The 20,051-nt window shown below is 46.0% G+C and overlaps 1 protein-coding gene across 4 annotated transcripts in view; it reads left to right on the forward strand.

Annotated features, from left to right (window-relative positions):
* Mapre2 (microtubule-associated protein, RP/EB family, member 2) overlaps positions 1 to 20,051 on the forward strand; it is a 139,304-nt gene that overhangs the window by 70,836 nt on the left and 48,417 nt on the right. For all 4 annotated transcript variants that reach the window (XM_087593468.1, XM_087593465.1, XM_087593466.1 and 1 more), the window contains 1 exon segment: positions 4,858 to 4,985. In XM_087593468.1, coding sequence (XP_087449594.1) covers positions 4,865 to 4,985 — 121 coding nt within the window. In that variant the 5' untranslated portion in view covers positions 4,858 to 4,864.

Raw genomic sequence — 20,051 nt, forward strand, 5'->3', positions numbered from 1 at the left:
TGTGTATGTGTGTGTGTGTACATATGTACAGTACATACATGTACATATGAAACCAGACAGAGGACTATCGGGAGGGTTGAGGTATTGAAGAAGACAGCGAAAGCAACAGAGCAGGTGACATGAAAACAGGAAGGAGGCCACTGTGGGTGAAATGGCCACAGGAAAGGCAGGGAGTAGGGGTGAAGACGCAGGAGAAGAAGCAACAAAAACTAATCTTGTGTGAAAACAGTGTCATGAAATCTAGTACTTTGTATGGCAGCTAATAAATAGCATCTTTCTGAAGTTCGGAAGAGTAGAGAGTACACACACGAGTGCTCCAGTCTGCACAGAGAGACATTTGTGATGAGCCTGTCGCTGTCGGTTCAAAGACCTGTTGAAATGTGTCAATGCAGTGAGCACTAGCACATTCCTGCCTTTCTGTGGGTTTCCCGCCTCACGCCGTCCACTTACCTGGTTTTCCCATAGGGCCCTCCCGTCCAGCATTGCCAGGGCTGCAGGTGCGGTGAGACCTATTACGGTAGCAGTCGGAGGGCGGGGCTGATAACTAGCGAGGTGTCTGAAGCACGACACTGCTGCCATTTTCGTCGTTAGCCGCTTGTCCTAATGAGCTTTATGAAAATGTAGGGTGCCTTTTGTGAATGAATGAATACAAGGACAGCTGTCCTCAGGAGAATATTATCATCTACAACCGGGAGGGAAGCGGTGCTTTATGGCTGGGCTGGAGAACCACTCATGGTTTTGTTATTTGTTTTGTTTTAAACTTATCTTCCCACCCTATTTGGTATTTCTTTTTTAAAAAATTTTTTTTAATTTAATTTAATGTGCTTTGGTGTGAGGGTGTCGGATGCCCCGGAGTTGGAATGACAGACAATTGTGAGTTGTCATTTGGGCGCTGGGAACTGAACCCCGGTCCTCTGGAAGAGCAACCAGTGCTCCTAACCACTGAACTACCATCTTCTGTTAACTACAGACCATTTTTCACTCAGCGCGGTGCGTTCGTCAGACACAGATCTGTTAGTATCTTCCCTGCTCTGTTTAGTTTTGTTTTTAAATCACCTGGAGCAAAACTTTCGTCCCCCTGGGTCAGATGCCACCTGGCACTTGAAGGTTCCCCTTCTGCCTATCCATCCACTGCTGGGAAATGTGAAGGCTCTTTATTACCACAAAAAAAAAAATCATTAGGAAAGTGCATCAGCTGCAGAAGTTATGTTGGTCTATAGAAATCCTGTCACGCAGCCCAAAATACTTCAAGTTTTGAATTATTTATCCTGACTAAGGCTTTATAGAATTCATAAAGGTGGCAAAAGGTGACTACATTGTAAAAGTAAATGGTTTCACTTAGTAAAACATCCTCTGAATTAAAACAAGGAGAGCTGTTGACTGAAAAGCAATAGAAGCTTTAACAAAAGTGTAGAAAAGTCACATTCATGGTCATATACCTGGGGTTCATGCGGGCAGATTCTCAGGTCTTCAAGGGAAGGAGAATTTAGAGCAGTGGTTCTCAACCTGTGGTGTGTGACCGCCTTGGGGGAGGGGTTGCATACCAGATATCTTGCATATGAGATATTTACATTACAGTTCATAACAATCGCCAAGTTACAGTCATGGTGCAGCAGTGAACCCATGTTATGGCTGTGGGTCAGCACAACATGGGGGACTGTATTAAAGGCTTGCAGCCTTAGGAAGGTGAGAGCCACCGATTGGAGGGTGCGTGGGTGTTGTTCTCACATTTGTAAACTCCTCGTTTACTACGTTGAAGCAGGAAGCAGATCGGTGTCGCCTTAAGCGAAACAAACGACTCTGAGTTTAGTAATTGTCCAGTAAATGCATAGACCTCTCCTATAGAGCCTAAAAGCTTTAGATTTCAGTATTTATCTAGTTATGTTTAAAACATTTGCTTCTTCTGTATCATCAAATACTGTCTGTTATAGAAAGGAGTCAGGGGCCCTTGGAGAAATGATGGGCTTTAGGTCAGACGGTTACTAGTTGAGACTGGAACATCTTGTCACACCAGAAAACAAGACTTTATCAAAAGAACTGAAAGGCCAGACCAAAGAAGCACACAGACACTCAGACATGCCTCTTATCAATCGAGATAAATTGTAATGGACTAAGGCATATCAAGTATGCTAAAGCACTGTACCTCGTGGATCTACCTCACAGAATCGAAACGAAAGTCCTGTTGGCTACAGAACATTCAGGACACACCCATCATGGGGAAAGTGGGAAGAAGCAATCAGGACTTGCTCTGTACTGTGCCCACCATCCGACCTCAGACTCCCTCAGAAGGATTCTCTCCATAGGATCATCAGAGATGGTACGTTAAGAAGGGCCTACAGACAATCGTTTAGAAGTTACTGGATCTAGGCAGTGTTTAACAGTGTGGCGGAAGGAGCCAGACATTCCCTGGTTTCCAGTGAAAGCTTAGTCACTACACGAAAGAGTCTTTCACCTCACTCCCCAGATTAGGGCCTGAACCAGACAAAGCCTGCAGAGTAAGTTGGAGGGAACAGGAAAGCAAAGGCCAAGTCAGCATCAAACCACACCCAGAGTGATGGACTGGACGCATCCAGATTTGTAAACCACCAGAGTCTTCCTTTCAGGAGCAGTTACACAGTCTCCATGATAGACCGGCATAGGAGACAAGCCTGCAGTGACTAGGGAGGGAGCGGGTCCACTCAGGAACCAGAAGTTCCCATGCAGACTAAGACGATGCCCGGCCATCCTGGCACCTGCCGTATGAAGAAATGGTGGTCATTTCAGTGTAGGGGGGCTGTTGGCTTTGTTGCTTAATTAATGTTTTCTGGTGTCTTCATCTATATCCGAAATGACTCAATACTTGGCGTTTACTCTAAAGTAATATGGGCTGTGGGGCCAGAAATGGGATTAGCAGGGGGGAGTTACGGGGCTGTAATTAAAACAAGCTTGAGGGGTTGGGGATTTAGCTCAGTGGTAGAGCGCTTGCCTAGCAATCGCAAGACCCTGAGTTCGGTCCCCAGCTCCGAAAAAAAGAAAAGAAAAAAAAAAAAAAAAAAACAAAAAAAAACAAGCTTGGTCGAGTTGATTGTTGCTAAAACCGAGAAGTGGACATGAGTAGTTTGTCATTCTGGTTCATCTCTTTTTTGCGTATATTTGACTGTTGCTCCAATAAAACTTAATATATGCCTATCATTCTATATGCATATAATCATTCTGTGAAATTCATAAAATTGCAAAGCTTCTAACCGTGTCTAAATGTTACAAAGGGTCCTTTACTAACACACAGCTGTTAGAAGGGGCAGCCTCTGAGACACTGGCATTTTGAGTACTTGTAGTAAAGGTTCCGTGAGGTAATGAGTAAAATGGAAGCTCTCCCGGGCTGGAGGGATTGCTCAGTGGTTAGGAGCACTAGATGCTCTCGCAGAGTTCCCAGCACCCACACTGAGACACTCACAAGCACCTGTCATTCCTGTTCCACATGATCCAGCATCCTCATCTTCCCTCCATGAGCAGTACACACACACACACACACACACGCACACGCACACGCACACACACGCACACGCACACACACGCACACGCACGCATGCACGCACGCACTTAAAAATAAATAGATTTGAAAAGAAAGAAGATTGCCGTGGTGCACAGTGCTGTGAGCCTGGTGACTTAACGTCCCACATAGACTCGAGGTCAAACGTGAGACTAAATCCTATTACAAATTAAGACTCTCAGAGCCTGAAGTGCCTAGATAGGGGAGACATGTAGTGCCCCCCCCCCCAGCAGAACTGCATGAAATGTGATCCAAACAGGCAGTTAGAAGGGACTGGGGATCAGGGTCGAGCAGCAAATGGCTTCGACAGAGTCGGGCCTGCTGCACTCTAGAGCTGGTGAAACTTCCCACCCCAAACCGCTTTCCACCCACGAATGCTTGCCTGAGCTCAGCCTGGTGGGTAAGCCAAGTAGGTACACAAATCAAACATTTATGGCAGTGAACCATAAAGAACTTTAAAACAGTCCATGAGTACACGTGTGATCTTACCGTGAAGCTAGGCACAGTGACTCCTAGCAGTGACCTTAGCGGTGGGAAATAGAGGTGGTTCACTGAGTCCTGGGCCAGCCAGAGATAGAGAGACCCCGTCTCAGAAAAGACAAGCCAGGTGTGGCAGGCAGAGGTAGGAAGGTGGATTTCTGTGAGTTTGAGCCTGATCTTAAACGGAGTTGCAGCGCAGACAGGGCTGTTACACAGAGAACCCTGTAACAAAATAACAAAACAAAAAGGAAATTTACAGGTAATGAGATGGATGTGCCTGTCTGAGTACAATGTAGTCCAAAGATACATTGTTTTAATACTTAGGTGCTAAGGACCAACATCAGGAAAATATTAAAAGCCTTGTTTTCAGCAATCAAGCCAGCTTGTTCCTGTAAGAGCAGAAACCTTCGTATGTACATCGAAAATAACTGCCCTTAACGAAACACAGTAGCCTCAGGACCTGAGCCAGGGCGCTCAGGCAGTGATCTTGGCACTGCCAGGTGTCACGGCACTCGGGGGAAGTGCATTTCGTAGCATTCACAGTAAAGGCTGCAGTGAAGGACGTCTCCTAACGCAGTGTGGACGAGCACTGCCGGGAACACTTTGGACTCATTGCACATCTGATTATGAACTAACTGTTGGTTGCTACACAATCAAAAACCGTTTATTGATGCCTGATTTTTCACCACCTCCCTGTGCCATCCCACCGCCCGTAGGGGTCAGGACGCACGTCTAAGTAGCTCTGTCATAATCTCCACCAACGATGCCCTCCTTGATTAAGTGTCTCTGACCGTCCTAAGCTGATTTTTTTCTTGTGAGTAAACTTGTTTTCTTCTGTTTTATCCTAGTTGGGGAATGGCGGTCAATGTGTATTCTACCTCGATAACCCAGGAGACTATGAGCCGGCATGACATCATCGCATGGGTTAATGACATCGTGTCTCTAAACTACACAAAAGTGGAACAGCTCTGTTCAGGTACGACATTATCCTTTTAGTACTTACGTGATGCGTTTGCTGGCGATTGAATGTGATTTTTATGAGCCACACGTGACGTATTTGGGGGTAAGACACAGACATGTATGTAAGTATAGCTACATAATTAAAAGGGGAAACTTGGCTGGGAGTGAAGAGCACAGGGGGGAGGGGGTGTGAGAACATCTAAGAGCACACAGCCATCCAGATGAGTGTGTGCACTGCCTCTGGCTTACTGTCTGCCACACCCCTCTGTAGTGCTGGCTCCTGGCCTCTGCTCCACCATCATCCTGTTGTCACCATACAGATGGCTTGGCCTGCTGGCTCAGGGCCCTATCCCAGCCGCTCAGGAGGCCCGGACCAGTGTATCATAAACACAGGGCCTGCCTGGACCACATGACCAGCTCAAGGCCAGCTGGGTAACCAAGTGGGATTGTTCCAAAATCAAAAGCGCTGAGGACCACCTCCAGGATGGAGCACGTGTCTGGAGCACCAAGCAGTTAACGCCACCCATAATGGACCTTGAACCTTTGGGGCTTCCTCCATATTGCCCTTCTCAGATCCACCCTACCCACTGCTCCACAAGCCGCTCTTGGTTCTCTGTAGACACATTCCCACACAGTTTTAGTCAGTAGTGTCGTCTTCACAGTTTAAACTGCCTCATCTACTGTCCACTCTGAGAAGACTCCCCCAAGCTGTGTGGTTTTCCCCAAACCCTGACCACCCACCATCCAGGATAACTCCCGTCATGTGTATGATCTGAGGAGGTGCCAGGAGTTCTTAAGACCAGGCCTGTAGTTTACTTTTTGTCTAATGCCCAATGTGCCTGATACGGAGAATTTTGTTAGAGAATACATATTGAGTTAAACCTCTTTGAAAAAAAAAGGTACAATTTCAAAAACAAAGTTGCAGTGTGATAATCTGCCTTTAGCACTCTGACTGGAAAACAAGTATGAATCCGTGTTGTGGAAAGACAGGCATCGGTTCTCAAAATGGAAACTGCACCAGAACACATCTGACCTCCTGGGAGCTGCCAAAAGAGCACACATATTCTTGCGCTCTCAGTCAGTACCTCAGTCAGTACCCCTGGGCCCGAGGCCTAGGCTCCTGTGCTCTATTGCGATCCTGGATGGGTCTCCCAGCAGTCTGCCACTTGCCTTGCTGCACTTCTGAGAAACCACGGTGCAGTTCAGGCGTCCCAAACCTGTGCGGCACCATTCGCATGCTCTTCGTTTAATTTTGTCTTCAGCAGTAGCATTGGCAGGAGGAAGCGGTTTTAATATTTACTTATTTATGAATTCATTTCTCTGTTCTTGTCCTAGAAGACATTGAAGGCAGGTAGGACCGTGCCACTAGATGAGAACAAATCCAAATACAGTTGACCTAAGCCATCTGTCCTCATGCTTAGGAATGCCCAGAGTCTAATACGTCTCCGGTGTTTGTTTTGGCTCCGTACAGCTTGTCCTGTGGTATCAGCTTTTAGTGGCGTGCTCCAGGAAGGTACACGCAGGTCACCTGCACACTGCAGACTGTTCTTCCCTAACACTCTACCCCGTAAAGACCTACACTCCACACCTGGCGGTTCTCCATCGCCTTTCTCCCACTGTGGCATTTCTCTCTCTTTTCAGTCCCAGCTAGCAGCTCTCCCTCAAAGCCACTGTTAAAACAAACAGCAATTAGAATGTATGGAATTCCAACTGTGCAGGAGTTCATTGAGACACATAGACTTTGGGCCTGCTTACTTTTGTAGAGAGAAAGGAGAGAGAGAGAGAGAGAGAGAGAGAGAGACAGACAGACAGACAGACAGACAGACAGACAGACACAGACACAGACAGACACAGACACAGAGAGACACAGAGAGATATAGTAATTTAGAAGCTCTTCATAATGAAGTTTTAATAATTTTCTTTTTAAAATATAAGACAAGGTGAAAAAAATGAGCCTCAGCTTTTCTTCAGTTTGTGAGAAATACTGAATACAGCTGTGGTGCTGGACTTGCTTGGAACCTTTTGCCTCTATCTGACATAGCTTCCTTGCACATAAACACTTTCAAATGCTCTATAAAGTAGAAGTTGTGGGCCGGGTTGGCCGTAGCTCAGTGGTAGAGCACTCGTCTCCTCTATACAGGGCTCTGGATTCAATACCCAGCGTCATAATAAGTAAATAAGTAAATAGGTCCCATGGAAATATCTTGTATTACATTGAGAAATAATGAAAATTACTCACTTCTCGTTATTTTTATCCCAAGAACGTTACTTTATGACCACTTTCTTTGAACGTTAGATCTGGGTCATGGATCTGTATGCATATTTGGGCTGCATTTATTTCTCAGAGGAGCAGTCTGTTTCAAGGAGAGCACAGGGCCGTATCCATTCTGTATTGCGGGTTGCCTAAGTCCACTTTGAAGTCCTGTTGAGTTCCTCGTGTGGAATGGGAGGTTGAGCCATGTGCCCCACCGCACTGGTCCAGCTTAGAAATGCTTCCTGTCGCTTTGTGTTATGTACAGGGGAGTGGGCAGCGGATGGTGTCCTCTGTTTTGTTCAAGCCACTTTAGTACCTGTTTCCTCGGTGGTGGAGATGGAGAAAGGCCAGCGTAGTGCTGAATGTGTCTAAAAGCGACTTCCTTGGCTTGGGGCAACTGTCGAAGGTGTGGGAAGGAACAGGGAAAGGAACAGGAAGGAGTTTGACCTGAGGCAGAAGATATTATCTCCCCCTCACCTTTCAGCCCCCTGCCGTCCCCAGCCTTCTTTCTGCACCCTATTCCCACTCCCCTTGCTATGTGTGGCTCTCCACCCCTAGGCTGAGTGACTGAGAAGCCAGCTTTCTCAGCTGGCTCTTCCTGCAGTCTGTGCATCTTCTCCCTCTGTTTCCCACTCGGTCCGGGACAGGAAGCACTGACAGCAGATACCAGCAGGCCTTCCACACTGACGGGACCTCAGCCAATATCATCACAGCCCATACTGGCACTGTGTGGCTGGTGGAAGGCTCCCTTATTTTCCTCAGCATCTGACTATTTAAATAAAATGTCATTTAAATGAAAGCATTTTTGAAATTTTAAAATATTTTTCTTGATTGACTTTTTTTTTTTTAAGGTAGAAAAAAAAATGATCAGGGTTTGATTCATGTTCAATATGTGTTTCTCCAGATTGGTTCAAGCTTTGTGTTGAATCAAGTTCCTGGTATTTTCTTATTCTGGGTGCTTTTTGAATTTGGCTGATGAAATTGTAGTTACATCTACTACTCTTGAGATATGAACAATGGAAGGGAATACAATTTATAGAATGCATTCGGGGCTCTGTAGAGGTGTGGCCCTCGAGCGTTGAGCCTGAAGGACAGGCCCTCTCCGATTTACCCTGGTGGCAGTGATCCCTGTGAGGGTCGCAAGTTCTTTGTGACCATTTTTGGCTGCAGATCTGTGCTTGTTAAATAGGTTGGTTCCAGGCTAGCACTGTGTCCCCTGTGCCTACTCTCTTGTGTCAGCAGAGAAGACAGGTTAGGGATGAAGTCAGCTCACAGGCTAAATTTAGTAGGGCTGATCTGACTGACTCTCTTACTGAAACCAAGTAAGGCTATCCCTCAGTGTCAGCGGGCCCAGCAGTTCCCTTAGCTTTATAAAATCAGAGGTAAGAAACTGAGCCATTTCATAATGGGACTGCGGTTAGGTCATAGTATACGAATGGAATATTATCTGTGCTTAGCGGCGTTCTGTAGAGATCTTGTCTAGGCTGGGTGTTGTTTTTTTTGTTTTTGTTTTTTTGTTTTTTTGTTTTTTTTTCTTCTTAATTTTATTTGACCAGCTAATTTCAAAATCCATTTACTTGGTTTCAGCATACCAAATAGTTAGAGAAAGACAGATAGCAAGTGACGTGGGCCATGTCAAGGCCTGGTCCAGCTGGAGGGTGGCTTGCTGGAGTGGGTAACACATTGAAGTCCCCACCAATTCACTGGCTCAATACAGCTTATTTTCTTGAGAAGAGAGTATAGAATATAAGGGTTTTTTTTTCTTCTTCCCTTATAATTTGTATATTTCCATTATCTTGATACTTTTGTTATTGAAGATAAACATGAATCAGTGGGATTGGAAGGGTTTGGTTTGGTGTTTTGTCCTAAAGTTCGTGTGTGTGTGTGTGTGTGTGTGTGTGTGTGTGTGTGTGTGTGTGTGTTCACCTGCCTTTGAAATGCCAAACACCAGTATGCATTCACCTTGACTTACCAGAGTTTTACTAGGAATTTTTTTTTTTTTTTTTTTTTTTTTTTTTTTTTGCACATTGGGATGTTTGGTCCTGGACACACATGTCCACCCGGTCTCCCTGCTGTGCACGCTCTTCTGACCATGAACAGAGCTTTACTCTGCAAATACATTTATAGGCCTGAAATAAATAGGGCAAGATTATCGTCCTTGAAGCCCTGTCCATAAAAGAGGAGACCACAGCAGGAAGTGCCTCTGAAGAGAGATGGCCGCGTGCAAAGGAGAATGCTATGCTAACTAAAGGAAGGTGGGAGTAAGCGAAGAGACACTCAGATGCATGGGTGTGGCAGGGTGCTCCTGAGTGACAGAGTGGCAGCTATTCAAGGAACACCCCAGAAAGTCTGTCCTCCTCCTAGAGTTGGGTGGGGCTGCCCAGTGTGTAGGAGCCTGCATAGGGTGCTGCATTTCTTCAGTGGACAGCCTCCCCAAGCCAGGGTAGCCTGTGCCCCTGCCTTCAGAAGCATGCTTCATCGCACTCGGATTCATGAAGTGCACGGCTGTGTGAACATTGGTTCGAGGCCACTGGGCGTGCATGAGATATCCCAGGGAACCTAACTTCTTTGGAGGAGCAAGACTAGCACACCTAGGTTTCAGAGAGCTGGGTAGGTGCCGAGGACTGTTGACTCTGCCGTCCATTCCTGCATCCCGTTCTCAGCTTCTTCCCTTCGTCCTGGTTATAAGCACCAATGACGAAGATAAATTGAAGACCAACAGCTGGAGGATGGATCCCCTGAAATATATACTGTATATGTATTTCATTGAAAGCTCCACCTGTGTGTGCATGTGTGGTGTGTGTATGTACATATTAGTGACAAGTCAAAGGATACACATCCATGTTAAACTTGAAAATGTCTCAGAACTAACAGGAGTAAACAAAAATTGACGACGTTATTAGAAACATAAACCAATAAGTTGTGAATTCTTAATAGATTGCAAAAATAATTAGAGGAATTTATAAAAAGCAATATCCTTAGTTACACCCTATATTTTGATTTTGATTTTCCATTACGTGGGGACCATGTGTGGTAGAAATATAAGCTTCACAGCTATGGTTGAAGGTCTTATAGGTTCACAACGTCCTGTGTCCATGCTGGGCTCTACCTGTCCCTAAGCCACCATCCTGTATGTGTGTGCTTAGAGAGGAGAAACGTGTTCGTGTGGACTCTGGAGCTAATGGGAGCCCTGCCATAAATTCCATTGACTTTTGGGCCTGAGGCTGTGACTGCAGTGTGTAGTTGGCCTCTTAAGGGGTATGGAAGCCTTGAAGTACCTGTGGGTTTAAGACTTGTTGAGGTCATAAGTGTGGTGACCTTAGAGCCCTCCCTTGTGACTTCATCTCTGATTTTACTTGGTTTGTTTTGGTTTTTTTGTTTTTTGTTTTTTGGGTTTTTTTTGTTTTGTTTTGTTTTGTTTTTTTTTTTTTTTTTTTTTTTTTTGCTTGCTTTTACTTGGTTGGGTTTTGTTTGAGATCGTCTCCCTATTTAGCTTAGGCTGGTCTCCAACTTTCAATCCTCCTGCCTCATCTTCCCAAGTGTGTCCCTGGTAAGCTAGTGGTTAGGAATTGATAATCTCCCAGATTCTTCTATCATTGGCATAGGAGACCACACATGGCCTAAAATACTAAGTGTATCTTGTTTGTTTTGTCTTTTGGTTTAGGTTTTGGATATTTTGGTTGGTCAGTTGGTTGGATGGTTGGTCGGTTGGTCGGTTGGTTGGTTGGTTGGATGGTTGGTTGGTCGGTCAGTTGGTTGGTTGGTTGGATGGTTGGTTGGTTGGTCGGTTGGTTGGTTGGTTAGGGCTTGTACTTGTTATTGGTGATGGTGTTTTATTTAGACATAATCTCAGTACACCAGGTTAGTCTTGAACTTTGAATTCTCTCCCTGCCTCCTACATGCTGAAATTATAGGTATGCACCACCAAGCCCGGCCTACAATCCTTGCCACTGAAGCACATAAAGACATTGCCTATTTCGAAATCATTCACTGGGTCTATAAAAACCAGTATCCTTACAAGAGAAAAGTGAGTTCCAATATACCGAATGTTATTTTGGATTTTTTTCTCAAGATGTCATTTATGTGACGTGACAAATTCTTGTTTCCATTTTTTTCTTTTTCCTTTTCTGTCAGTTTAAAACCTCTAAAGACTTACAGGAAGAATGTATATTTGAGGGAGACCTCAGACAGTCATTTCTCTTTACAAATGAGTTTACTGTGTCTTAAGCACCTCTGTATTTTTCTGAGCGAAGACCTAAGAACTGGAGACCCCTCTGATGTTTCCCAGAAGAGGAACCAGAGCGTCTCAGGAGTGCGTGCTTACCCATCCTGTGCATGGCAGAAGTCACAGATCTCATTCTGTGACTAAACTCATTTTCATATTTCATGTCTGAAATAGTCTAGCCTTTCCTCATGTTGGCCTCACTTAAGCAAGTTATTCCCAAGAGGATCTCATGTCCTGGTTTTAACCATTTTATGCCACCGAGGAAAACAGAATATCTAGAATAATTTTGTTGCAAGCGTGGTCCCTGCACGTACACATATACCTATGTATACTCTGGACTCACACAGATACATGTGTGCATACATGCATATTTACATACACATATACATATACACACTGCATGTATACACATGTGCACACATGCACATTCATACACATAAATATACACATCACATACCGCATCCACCACGTAGTGCATACACATATACATGGGCACATCTGCACAAACACACTCATACATGTGCATTCATACACAGAATCACACATGTGTGTTTGCACACACACACACGCACACACACATGAACATTCACACGTACCAAAGGACTTATTCGCTGGCGCATGCCTGTTCCTTTATGTTTGATCTCATCCAGTGCACCCGTTTTGAGGGGCTACCCTAGCACTCCCTCAAACTTCTCGGGCACCTTCTTAAAAAGTTGATGTGTTTCAGTTGTGTATAAAAGAACCTGTTGTTTCAACAACAGAGAATTACTATTTTACCACTCATTTTTACCATTTAATTTCTTTCTTTCTTTCTTTTTTGTACTAATTCCACCCTGGCTGCAGGATCGAAGCCATTTCTATATTCAGAGTCCAGAGATGCCAGCCATTGCTAGCACAGTAGAATAATGACATCATTCCCAGTTATGCTCATCAGCCTCCCATCGCCATAACAGAATACCTGAGATAATCAACCCACTTTTTTTTTAATCTTTATTAACTTGAGTATTTCTTATTTACATTTCGATTGTTATTCCCCTTCCCGGTTTCCAGGCCAACATCCCCCTAACCCCTTCCCTCCCCCTCTATATGGGCTTCCCCTCCCCATCCTCCCCCCATTACCACCCTCCCCCCAACAATCACGTTCACTGGGCATTCAGTCTTGGCAGGACCAAGGGCTTCCCCTTCCACTGGTGCCCTTACTAGGATATTCATTGCTACCTATGAGATCAACCCATTTTTTAAAGGTTTATTCTAGCTCACGGTTTTGATGGTTCCAGTGTTTATCTGATTGGCTCATCTCCGCGGGCCTGGGAACAGCTAACATATCATAGATTCAGTAGGTGAAGGAGCGGGTACATCCAGCTCATTGGCCCGGAAGCAAAAGAGAGGAAGAAGAGAGGCCCAGGATCCCCAAATCTCGTCAGAGTTTTGTCCCTGGTGACCAAAGAACTCCCACAAGGACCCACTCCTCAAGTTTCTGCTTCCTTCCACCCTGGAGACTGTGCCTTTAACCTGCGGGTCTTTCAGGGTCAGTCAAGTTCCAAATGATAGCATCGGTCTTAAAGAGGCAGAACAACTAAGCAGACTGCACGTCCGTCTGCCACTGGGCTTCCTTAGGCAGTGCAGTGAGAATCCTACATGAAGAACAGAAAAAGCGTCTGCGAAAGGTGACCATAGACTAAGCTGTGAAGGAAAAGAAGCTGTCTGTGTCTTACGTGTTACGAAGAGACTTTTAGGATAGAAAGTTGGAGGCAGGGAGCCAGTTTGGTGTCTTGCCTGTGAAGTGTGCACATCAGATGTCTGTGGTGTGTATTAGGGCTTGAGGCAACACGTACAGTATCGTTTCAGGTAGTGAGCACCGTATTCAAGGAAAAGAAAGGTTGGTCTTCATCCTGTTTAGGTCCTTGGCCAAGTGGCCATGAGGAGTTGGTAAAGGGCTGACGGCTACTATGAAGTGGAGCTCACATGTGGAGAAGGGGCCTCCTAACGTGGACAAGCTGAGGAAAGGTGGACACCAAGGACCATGACTGTCTTCTGAGGCCCTGCCCCGTCCCCTTTACTCCTCGAGTCAGCAGGAGTCGACTCAGTACAAGCTGAGCACGGCTAGCATCTGGGGTCCCAGCAAAAGCAACTCAGATCAACCCCAGCCAGGACCTGACCTTGGCTTGCAGTCTCTCTGACACATTTCTATGCAGAGCTCTCGTCTGTCCTGTCAGCTTATCCACAGACAAAGCAGAGGGAGGGGGAGATCCCTGGCCAGCGTGAGGTACCAGGCCTTTCTTGTGTCAGACAGTTCTCAGCACTGATGAGCAGGGCACACCTGGTGACGTCTGACTCTCCAGTCAGCTTCAGTGTCTGCAGTGATCAAGTCAGGCATGTCCACGACTGGCAGCTCTTCAGATGTTTCCTCGCCATTTCCTACGAGTTACATTTTTAATTTATAAGTTTTCATAAGTGACATAGGAAGAAGAAAAGAGGTACCAGATAGAATTGCATACCAGGGAAGAGGAGAACGGCTTAAGATAACCATCACTCTGCAGGCTGGAGTTTCTTTCCACCCTGAAACTATGATGTAAGTGTGACAGACAGCATGTCACCTCTCTGTCACCTCCTTCCCAGGGGTGTGGTTCTTCCCTGGATTTTAACACAGTATGTTTTTATGGCCACCTGCTGTGACCATGAGAAGCATAACGCTGATATTAGCTTCAGCATAGTTTCCTGAAGTTTCTCTTCAGTCACGGTCAGGAAGATCGGTCTTTATTCCTATGTCTTCCGAAGGACATTTGTGACAATTCACAGAAGAACTGTAAAAAAATAAAGGAGCCAAGTTTTAGAGAAAGTACATATGTCAACATTAAATACAATGTTAGAATCCACTATTAAAAAAAAAAAAAAAACAATTTCTCTCTCTTCCCTAACCCCTCTCCCTCTTTAACTCTTCTATCCTCTATGCTTTGCCCGTCTGACTAAATCCCTAAAATAAATGCTGGGAGGTTTCCCTGCTGATTTGAGTTCCTTCAATTACTGAAATTGTGCTTACATAACAAAATGTCCTGGGACAAACCTGGGATGTGTCGATAAATCGGCTTATTATACAACAGCTTTCTGTTAGGTGGCACGGAGTGCACCGAGGCTCTGTGGTAACTGCTCTCCGTCCTCTGTGGTGCTGGTGACCTTCTTCCGTGCCAAGCTGGGTCTGCTGAACCCTGAGCCTTTAGGCCCCGTGCAGGGAGCTGTGGGGAAGGTGCATCCTTCTGCAGGAAATGCCTGTTAAGGATGCTGTTGATATGTGTGACAGCTCGTGAGCCTGACTTGGGTGAATGGCAAGAGTGAGGAGCTGTGACCTGAGAGAGGAGGGCAAAAGTTTCCATCTGAAGAGAGATGACAAGGCCCCTAACCCCAGGGACAGGGACAGGAACCTCTGTCAGCAAAAGAATGTTTTGTGGGAGTGAGCCTCAGGCTTGTGCTGGTCCGTTCACATCACTCCCATCTTGCATGTATTCTGAGTTCCACTTTGAGGGCTCCCACGTGCCCCCTTTTCTCCTTGCTTCCTGACCGCCCTCAGCAAAGACCCTTGAAGACCGAAACATGATGCTGAGTTAGACTTGACCCTGTCTGTGGGACGACAGCCAGTTTCTCTGTAGACTTCTCCCCTGACTCTCTTAGCACATCTGCGTCCCTGCGTTTATTTTGTATTTGCTGTTGCATTTGCTGTTGTATTTGGGTTTGCAGGGCTGTCTGTTCTGTTTTCTCTGTTTTTCTGAATTCTGTATCTCAGTGTTTTTCTGGCCTTTCAAACCTCAGTTACTTGCCCCTTAAAATGAGATCATTTTCCTAGGGAAGAATGTTTTAGGGGACTCACTATATAACTCTGGCTATCCTGAAACTTCACTGTGTAGACCAGGCTGGCCTCGAACTCACAGAAATCCACATGCCTCTGCCTCCAAGTGCTGGGATTAAAGGTATAAGCCACCATACCCAGACGTTTATTGGTTTTTCATTCACCAATAAGCAGAGGGGCATCCCCATGTGCCACCTACAGATGGGCATTTGTTCAGAGGTGACCACATCACAAAAGTTACACGTGGACACTCTTTCCAGATTCCTGCCTGTAAGGCCAACTTACCTTATGTCAGCCTGTCTTAACAAACCAGCACGGGCAGGTAGACAGAACAAAGCTTTCTCTGTGAAAGCTTAGAGATGACATTAGAAACAAGCTTGTAGAGACCCTTCCAGTGCAGGTGGGAAGACAGAGCCGTGATGGCAGAGCCTTCCAGAACCTTCTTTCTTCCTGACTCCAGCAAAAAACCCAAATCTCTCTCCAGTAGGTTTTGTTTATACCTTCCTAACTTGTTTTTATTTGTGATAGAGACTTGTGTTAAGGTCTCCCCACCCCCTGCCCGGTCTGGAATGATAAATTCTAACTTTAGCTGTGGTCTCAGACTCAGACCTATGCTTCCAGTTTCAACACTGACAACACTGAGCTCTGTGGAAGCCGGTGACATTTTGTACTCACCACACACACACACACACACACACACACACACACACACACACACACACACTTACTTTCTGGACTCTGCTGTGGAAGCCAAGTGTCACTGCGGGAGGCCGGATAGGTTTAGTAAAACTTGATGAACGTGTTGCCTGAACAGAAGTCACACGTTGGGAACTGGGCGTGAAACTTAAAGTATCCAGAACTGGCTTAGTCCTTAGGTAGAAACTCAGCTAATGTTTCCAGCCAACAGTCTTACTCTTCAGCTGTGGTGGGTGGGTAAACCACTAACAGACCGGTGACCGTAATGCTGGGGTTAGTGTGCCTGACACGGATGCGCTGACTTTCAATCCGCCATCTTAATGGCGAGTTTCTGAGAAAGTTGCTTCTCCAAGTAACATGTAAACAGCAGTCCTTGTTCATATCGTAAGCCTCAGCTGTCGTACATTCTCTGTGTCTCCCCAAAGTTTACCTTTTAATAAAGAGTCCATCCTACATCTCAGCCAAGGTCTCTTTGGAGTTTGATTTCTACTGCCCCCAAACTTCCATTTGGAAGAGAGAAGAAATGTTCTGTCTCCCGTGACATAGCAGCACTTTTATCTACTCAGAGTGTCCACTGATTGTCCCACATCATCAGAATCCCTACAGTCAGGCTATCCGTGAGTGATGCTCTGCAGGTCTCTGTGTTGGGGAAGAGTGCGTGGGCCTGTATGTATACGTTTGTGTGAAAGCGTGCATGTGTGCGTGCATGCATACCCAGGGATGCAAGTTACTGTATTTGTGCGTGCACAGGTCAGAGGTCAGCATTGGATGTCTTTCTCTATTTGTTCCTGATGGTGTTTTTTGATACAGGGTCTCTTACTGAACCTGGAGCTCACTGATTGGCTACACTGGCTGGCCAATGAGCTTCATCCACTTTTCCTTTATGAGGGGGGCGGGGAGTCTCCCACTAGGACTGGAACTCACCAGTTCAGCTGGGCTAGCTGGTCAGTGAGTTCCAGAGATTTGCTCCTACTGCTGCCCCAGCACTGGGAATGCAGTCATCTCGTGTCACCGAAGCCTGGTTTTCACATGGGTCCTAGGGGATAAACTCTGGGCCTTGTGATTGGCACTTACTGACTCAACACTCTCTCCAGCTTCACAATTGAACTCTTAAAGCATGCGTGGTGTATGTGGTGTCTGTGTGTCTGTCTGTCTGTCTATCTCTGCCTCTTGTCTGCCTGTCTGTCTGTGTATATGGGTAGAGGTTTCTGCTGACTGCTGGAAACAGAACCTCATGTTTTGAAGTATCACTTTCCTCTTTAGTCAGCCCTGATTTCCCACAGGGACACTTCCTCCACTAGGAGGTTTGGGCTTTGGTGGCAGATGCAGTCCTACAGAAGCATTGGTTCAAAGAGTGACCAGGCCAAATACAGAGAGACAGTAGGCCTCTGTGTCTGTAGTGTACCGAGCCTCCAACCCATCATGCTCTCATGAAAGCTGTTTTAATTGCTAATATGTGGCTGTTGAGATATGGCTGAAAACAGTTACATTGTTAATTTATGAGACCATCAGGAGCTCAGAAAGGAGTGTGTGGAAATAAGTCACCAAGAGAGGAGAGGAGCCCCTACTGCCCCTGGGAGCATGCAGCACACCGGGCCTCTCTGACATAAACCACAACAAAAGACGGGGAGGCCAGAAGCAACCATGCTGGCGAGAGTCTGAGACATGAGTAGGTGAGACGTCCTGTTCTGATTAGCAGAGAACTTCAAGTAGCCTTTGAAGGAGAAGTTGGTGGCAGCCCGAGCGAGAATCAGATCATCATCTAAGTTTAGAGCTGGGCACTCTATCCAGCCCTAACGTTTTGCACATGAGAATATCGTTGGCTTAGAGGGTGTGATGGCATGTCCAACGTATTCAAGATGGGGAAGGCTTCGGAGCCAAGGGCTGGCACTCCGCTCCCCTCCTCCTCCGCCCACCTCCTCCTGGATAGATGCTTAAGAAAGTGTGGCGGCGTTCTAACAGTTCTTTACCTGTTAAGATTCCTGTAATGAAAGAGAGGACCACATCAGTATGCCCAATTAATTCTTTTAATTAAGGCTGTGATTCTCTGCCCCTCATCGAGTAGGAAGATTAACGGAAAGATTAGCTGTACCCAGTCCCCCAGCAGCTTGGCACCTCTGCCTAGTTCCTTGGCCTATGGGAGTTAGATAGGCAGTTTGGGTAGCTGCTTATGGCAGAACCTGGGGTTCTGCCTTGATGTCAGGCTTGATGTGGTCACTACAAATCACATTGCATTCTGGGAAATGAACTGCGAGGTAGGTAGGTTTGTGTGTTTTCAACAGTAGAGGTGAGGGGAAGAGGAAAAGAGATACGAGAACAATAGGAACAGAGAGAAAGGAGACATTTATTTAACTTTATGCACACACCGTCTATACTTAAATGGAATGCTTCTGATTCTATACCGTTGAAGTAGATTTACAGTATGTCCAGCCTAATTTTCTGCTGTATAATAAGCAAGTGCTTCAGTTCGCTTTCTGTTTCTGTGATGAAACAAACAAACAAAAGCCATGTTCAAAAGCATCTTGGAGAGGAAAGTTTATTTGACTTACACTAACATGTCACAGTCCAACGCAGAGGGAAGGCAGGGCAGGAACTCGAGCAGGGCCCTGGAGGCAGGCACAGAAGATGGAGGAGCACTGCTTACTGGCTTGCTCCCTTCAGCTTACTCAGTGTGCTTTCCTGTACACCCAGGACCACCAGACGAGGATGGCACCACTCAGACTGGGCTGGGCCCACCCACATCCACCATCAGTTAAGAAAATGTCCCCCCAGTCTTACCTGGAGCAACCATACATGGGCATTTTCTCAGTTGATGTTCCCTCCTCTCACGTGGGTCCACCGCGTGTCAAGTTGGCAGAAAACTGGTGCCCCAGAGTTTAAATTCTGCTTTGCTGTTGATTAGCAGATGGTACCCTGAGCATGTCCTCAAATCTGTAAGGTGGCATTCTCGAGAAAACACCTCATAAGGGTCCTGTGCGGTGTCAGGATGATGGAAACCCATGTGCAGTCACTAACAGATTGTATAGGCATGTATGGGTGTTTTCTATCTTATATTTCTGGTATAATACATCCTCCCATGGCTGTGTTGTTAAATGCCCGCCCCCTTTGACCTGAAATCCTCCATGTGAAAATGCCCATTTACTCTGGTGCTCACTCTGCCCTTGGAGGGGATTGGGGAACAAGAGGTTTTGCCACACGTCTCATCCTCACAGATAAACAGTGTCAATCAGATCCCCACAGCTTCTGCATCTAACTGTTCCTTGTTGACCCTGCCTTCCTCCTTTGATGCCTCCTATGATGTTGGAATTCATGTCCCCAGCTATGTCATGGTCATGGCTGAGACCATCTGAAGGCTTCAGGGCTGGATGTAGCCCAGCACTATGGAGAAGCAGGACTGTTTCCTTTATTTCAAGCCGTCTCTAAACTCTCGTCGCCTTTCCTAACGCGAGCACATTGTGCCGATGGCTTCTGAGGGCAGCACATTACAACCAGCCTCTTGGTGGACATAGCATCCTCCCCTTGGGTTGCACTGATTCATCTTGCATTTAGTCTTTCAATGTTTATCCTTTTACGTTCTCTGAAGACTTGGTATGATACTTGTTTAGTCTTTATAAAAGGAAAACACCAAATCTTAAAAGAACACCTAGCAGCTCTTGTACTGTCTCACTGGGGATTTTGGTAACATTTCCATTTGCCATTTTCCCAGCCTCTGAGCTTCATTCATTATCCAAATAATTACTGGAATCTTCTGGTTTCAAATGCTATATTAAATGCTTAGGTACAAAAGGGACAAGGGCCAGGGGCAAACGTGCTCTAACACTACATCCTGTAGAAGGTGAAGCAAGAACTAACAGAGACATACATAGGACATAAGATATGACCAGCGCGAGGTCATAAGGAGGGAAGTAGGGCTACCTCAGATGGCGCCAGGAAGGAAGACCTCTCTGAGACAGTGCCTTCTGCTCTCTGGTTGAAGGAAACAGAGCATAAGGTTCTAGGTGGCCCCAGGGTGTACAGGTCCTGATGCAGAACCAAAGGGCATGTCCCAGGAAAAGCTGAGAAGCCT

Source organism: Rattus norvegicus, chromosome 18, assembly GCF_021556685.1.
Source record: "Rattus norvegicus strain SHRSP/BbbUtx chromosome 18, alternate assembly SHRSP_T2T, whole genome shotgun sequence".
Classification (NCBI taxonomy): domain Eukaryota; kingdom Metazoa; phylum Chordata; class Mammalia; order Rodentia; family Muridae; genus Rattus; species Rattus norvegicus.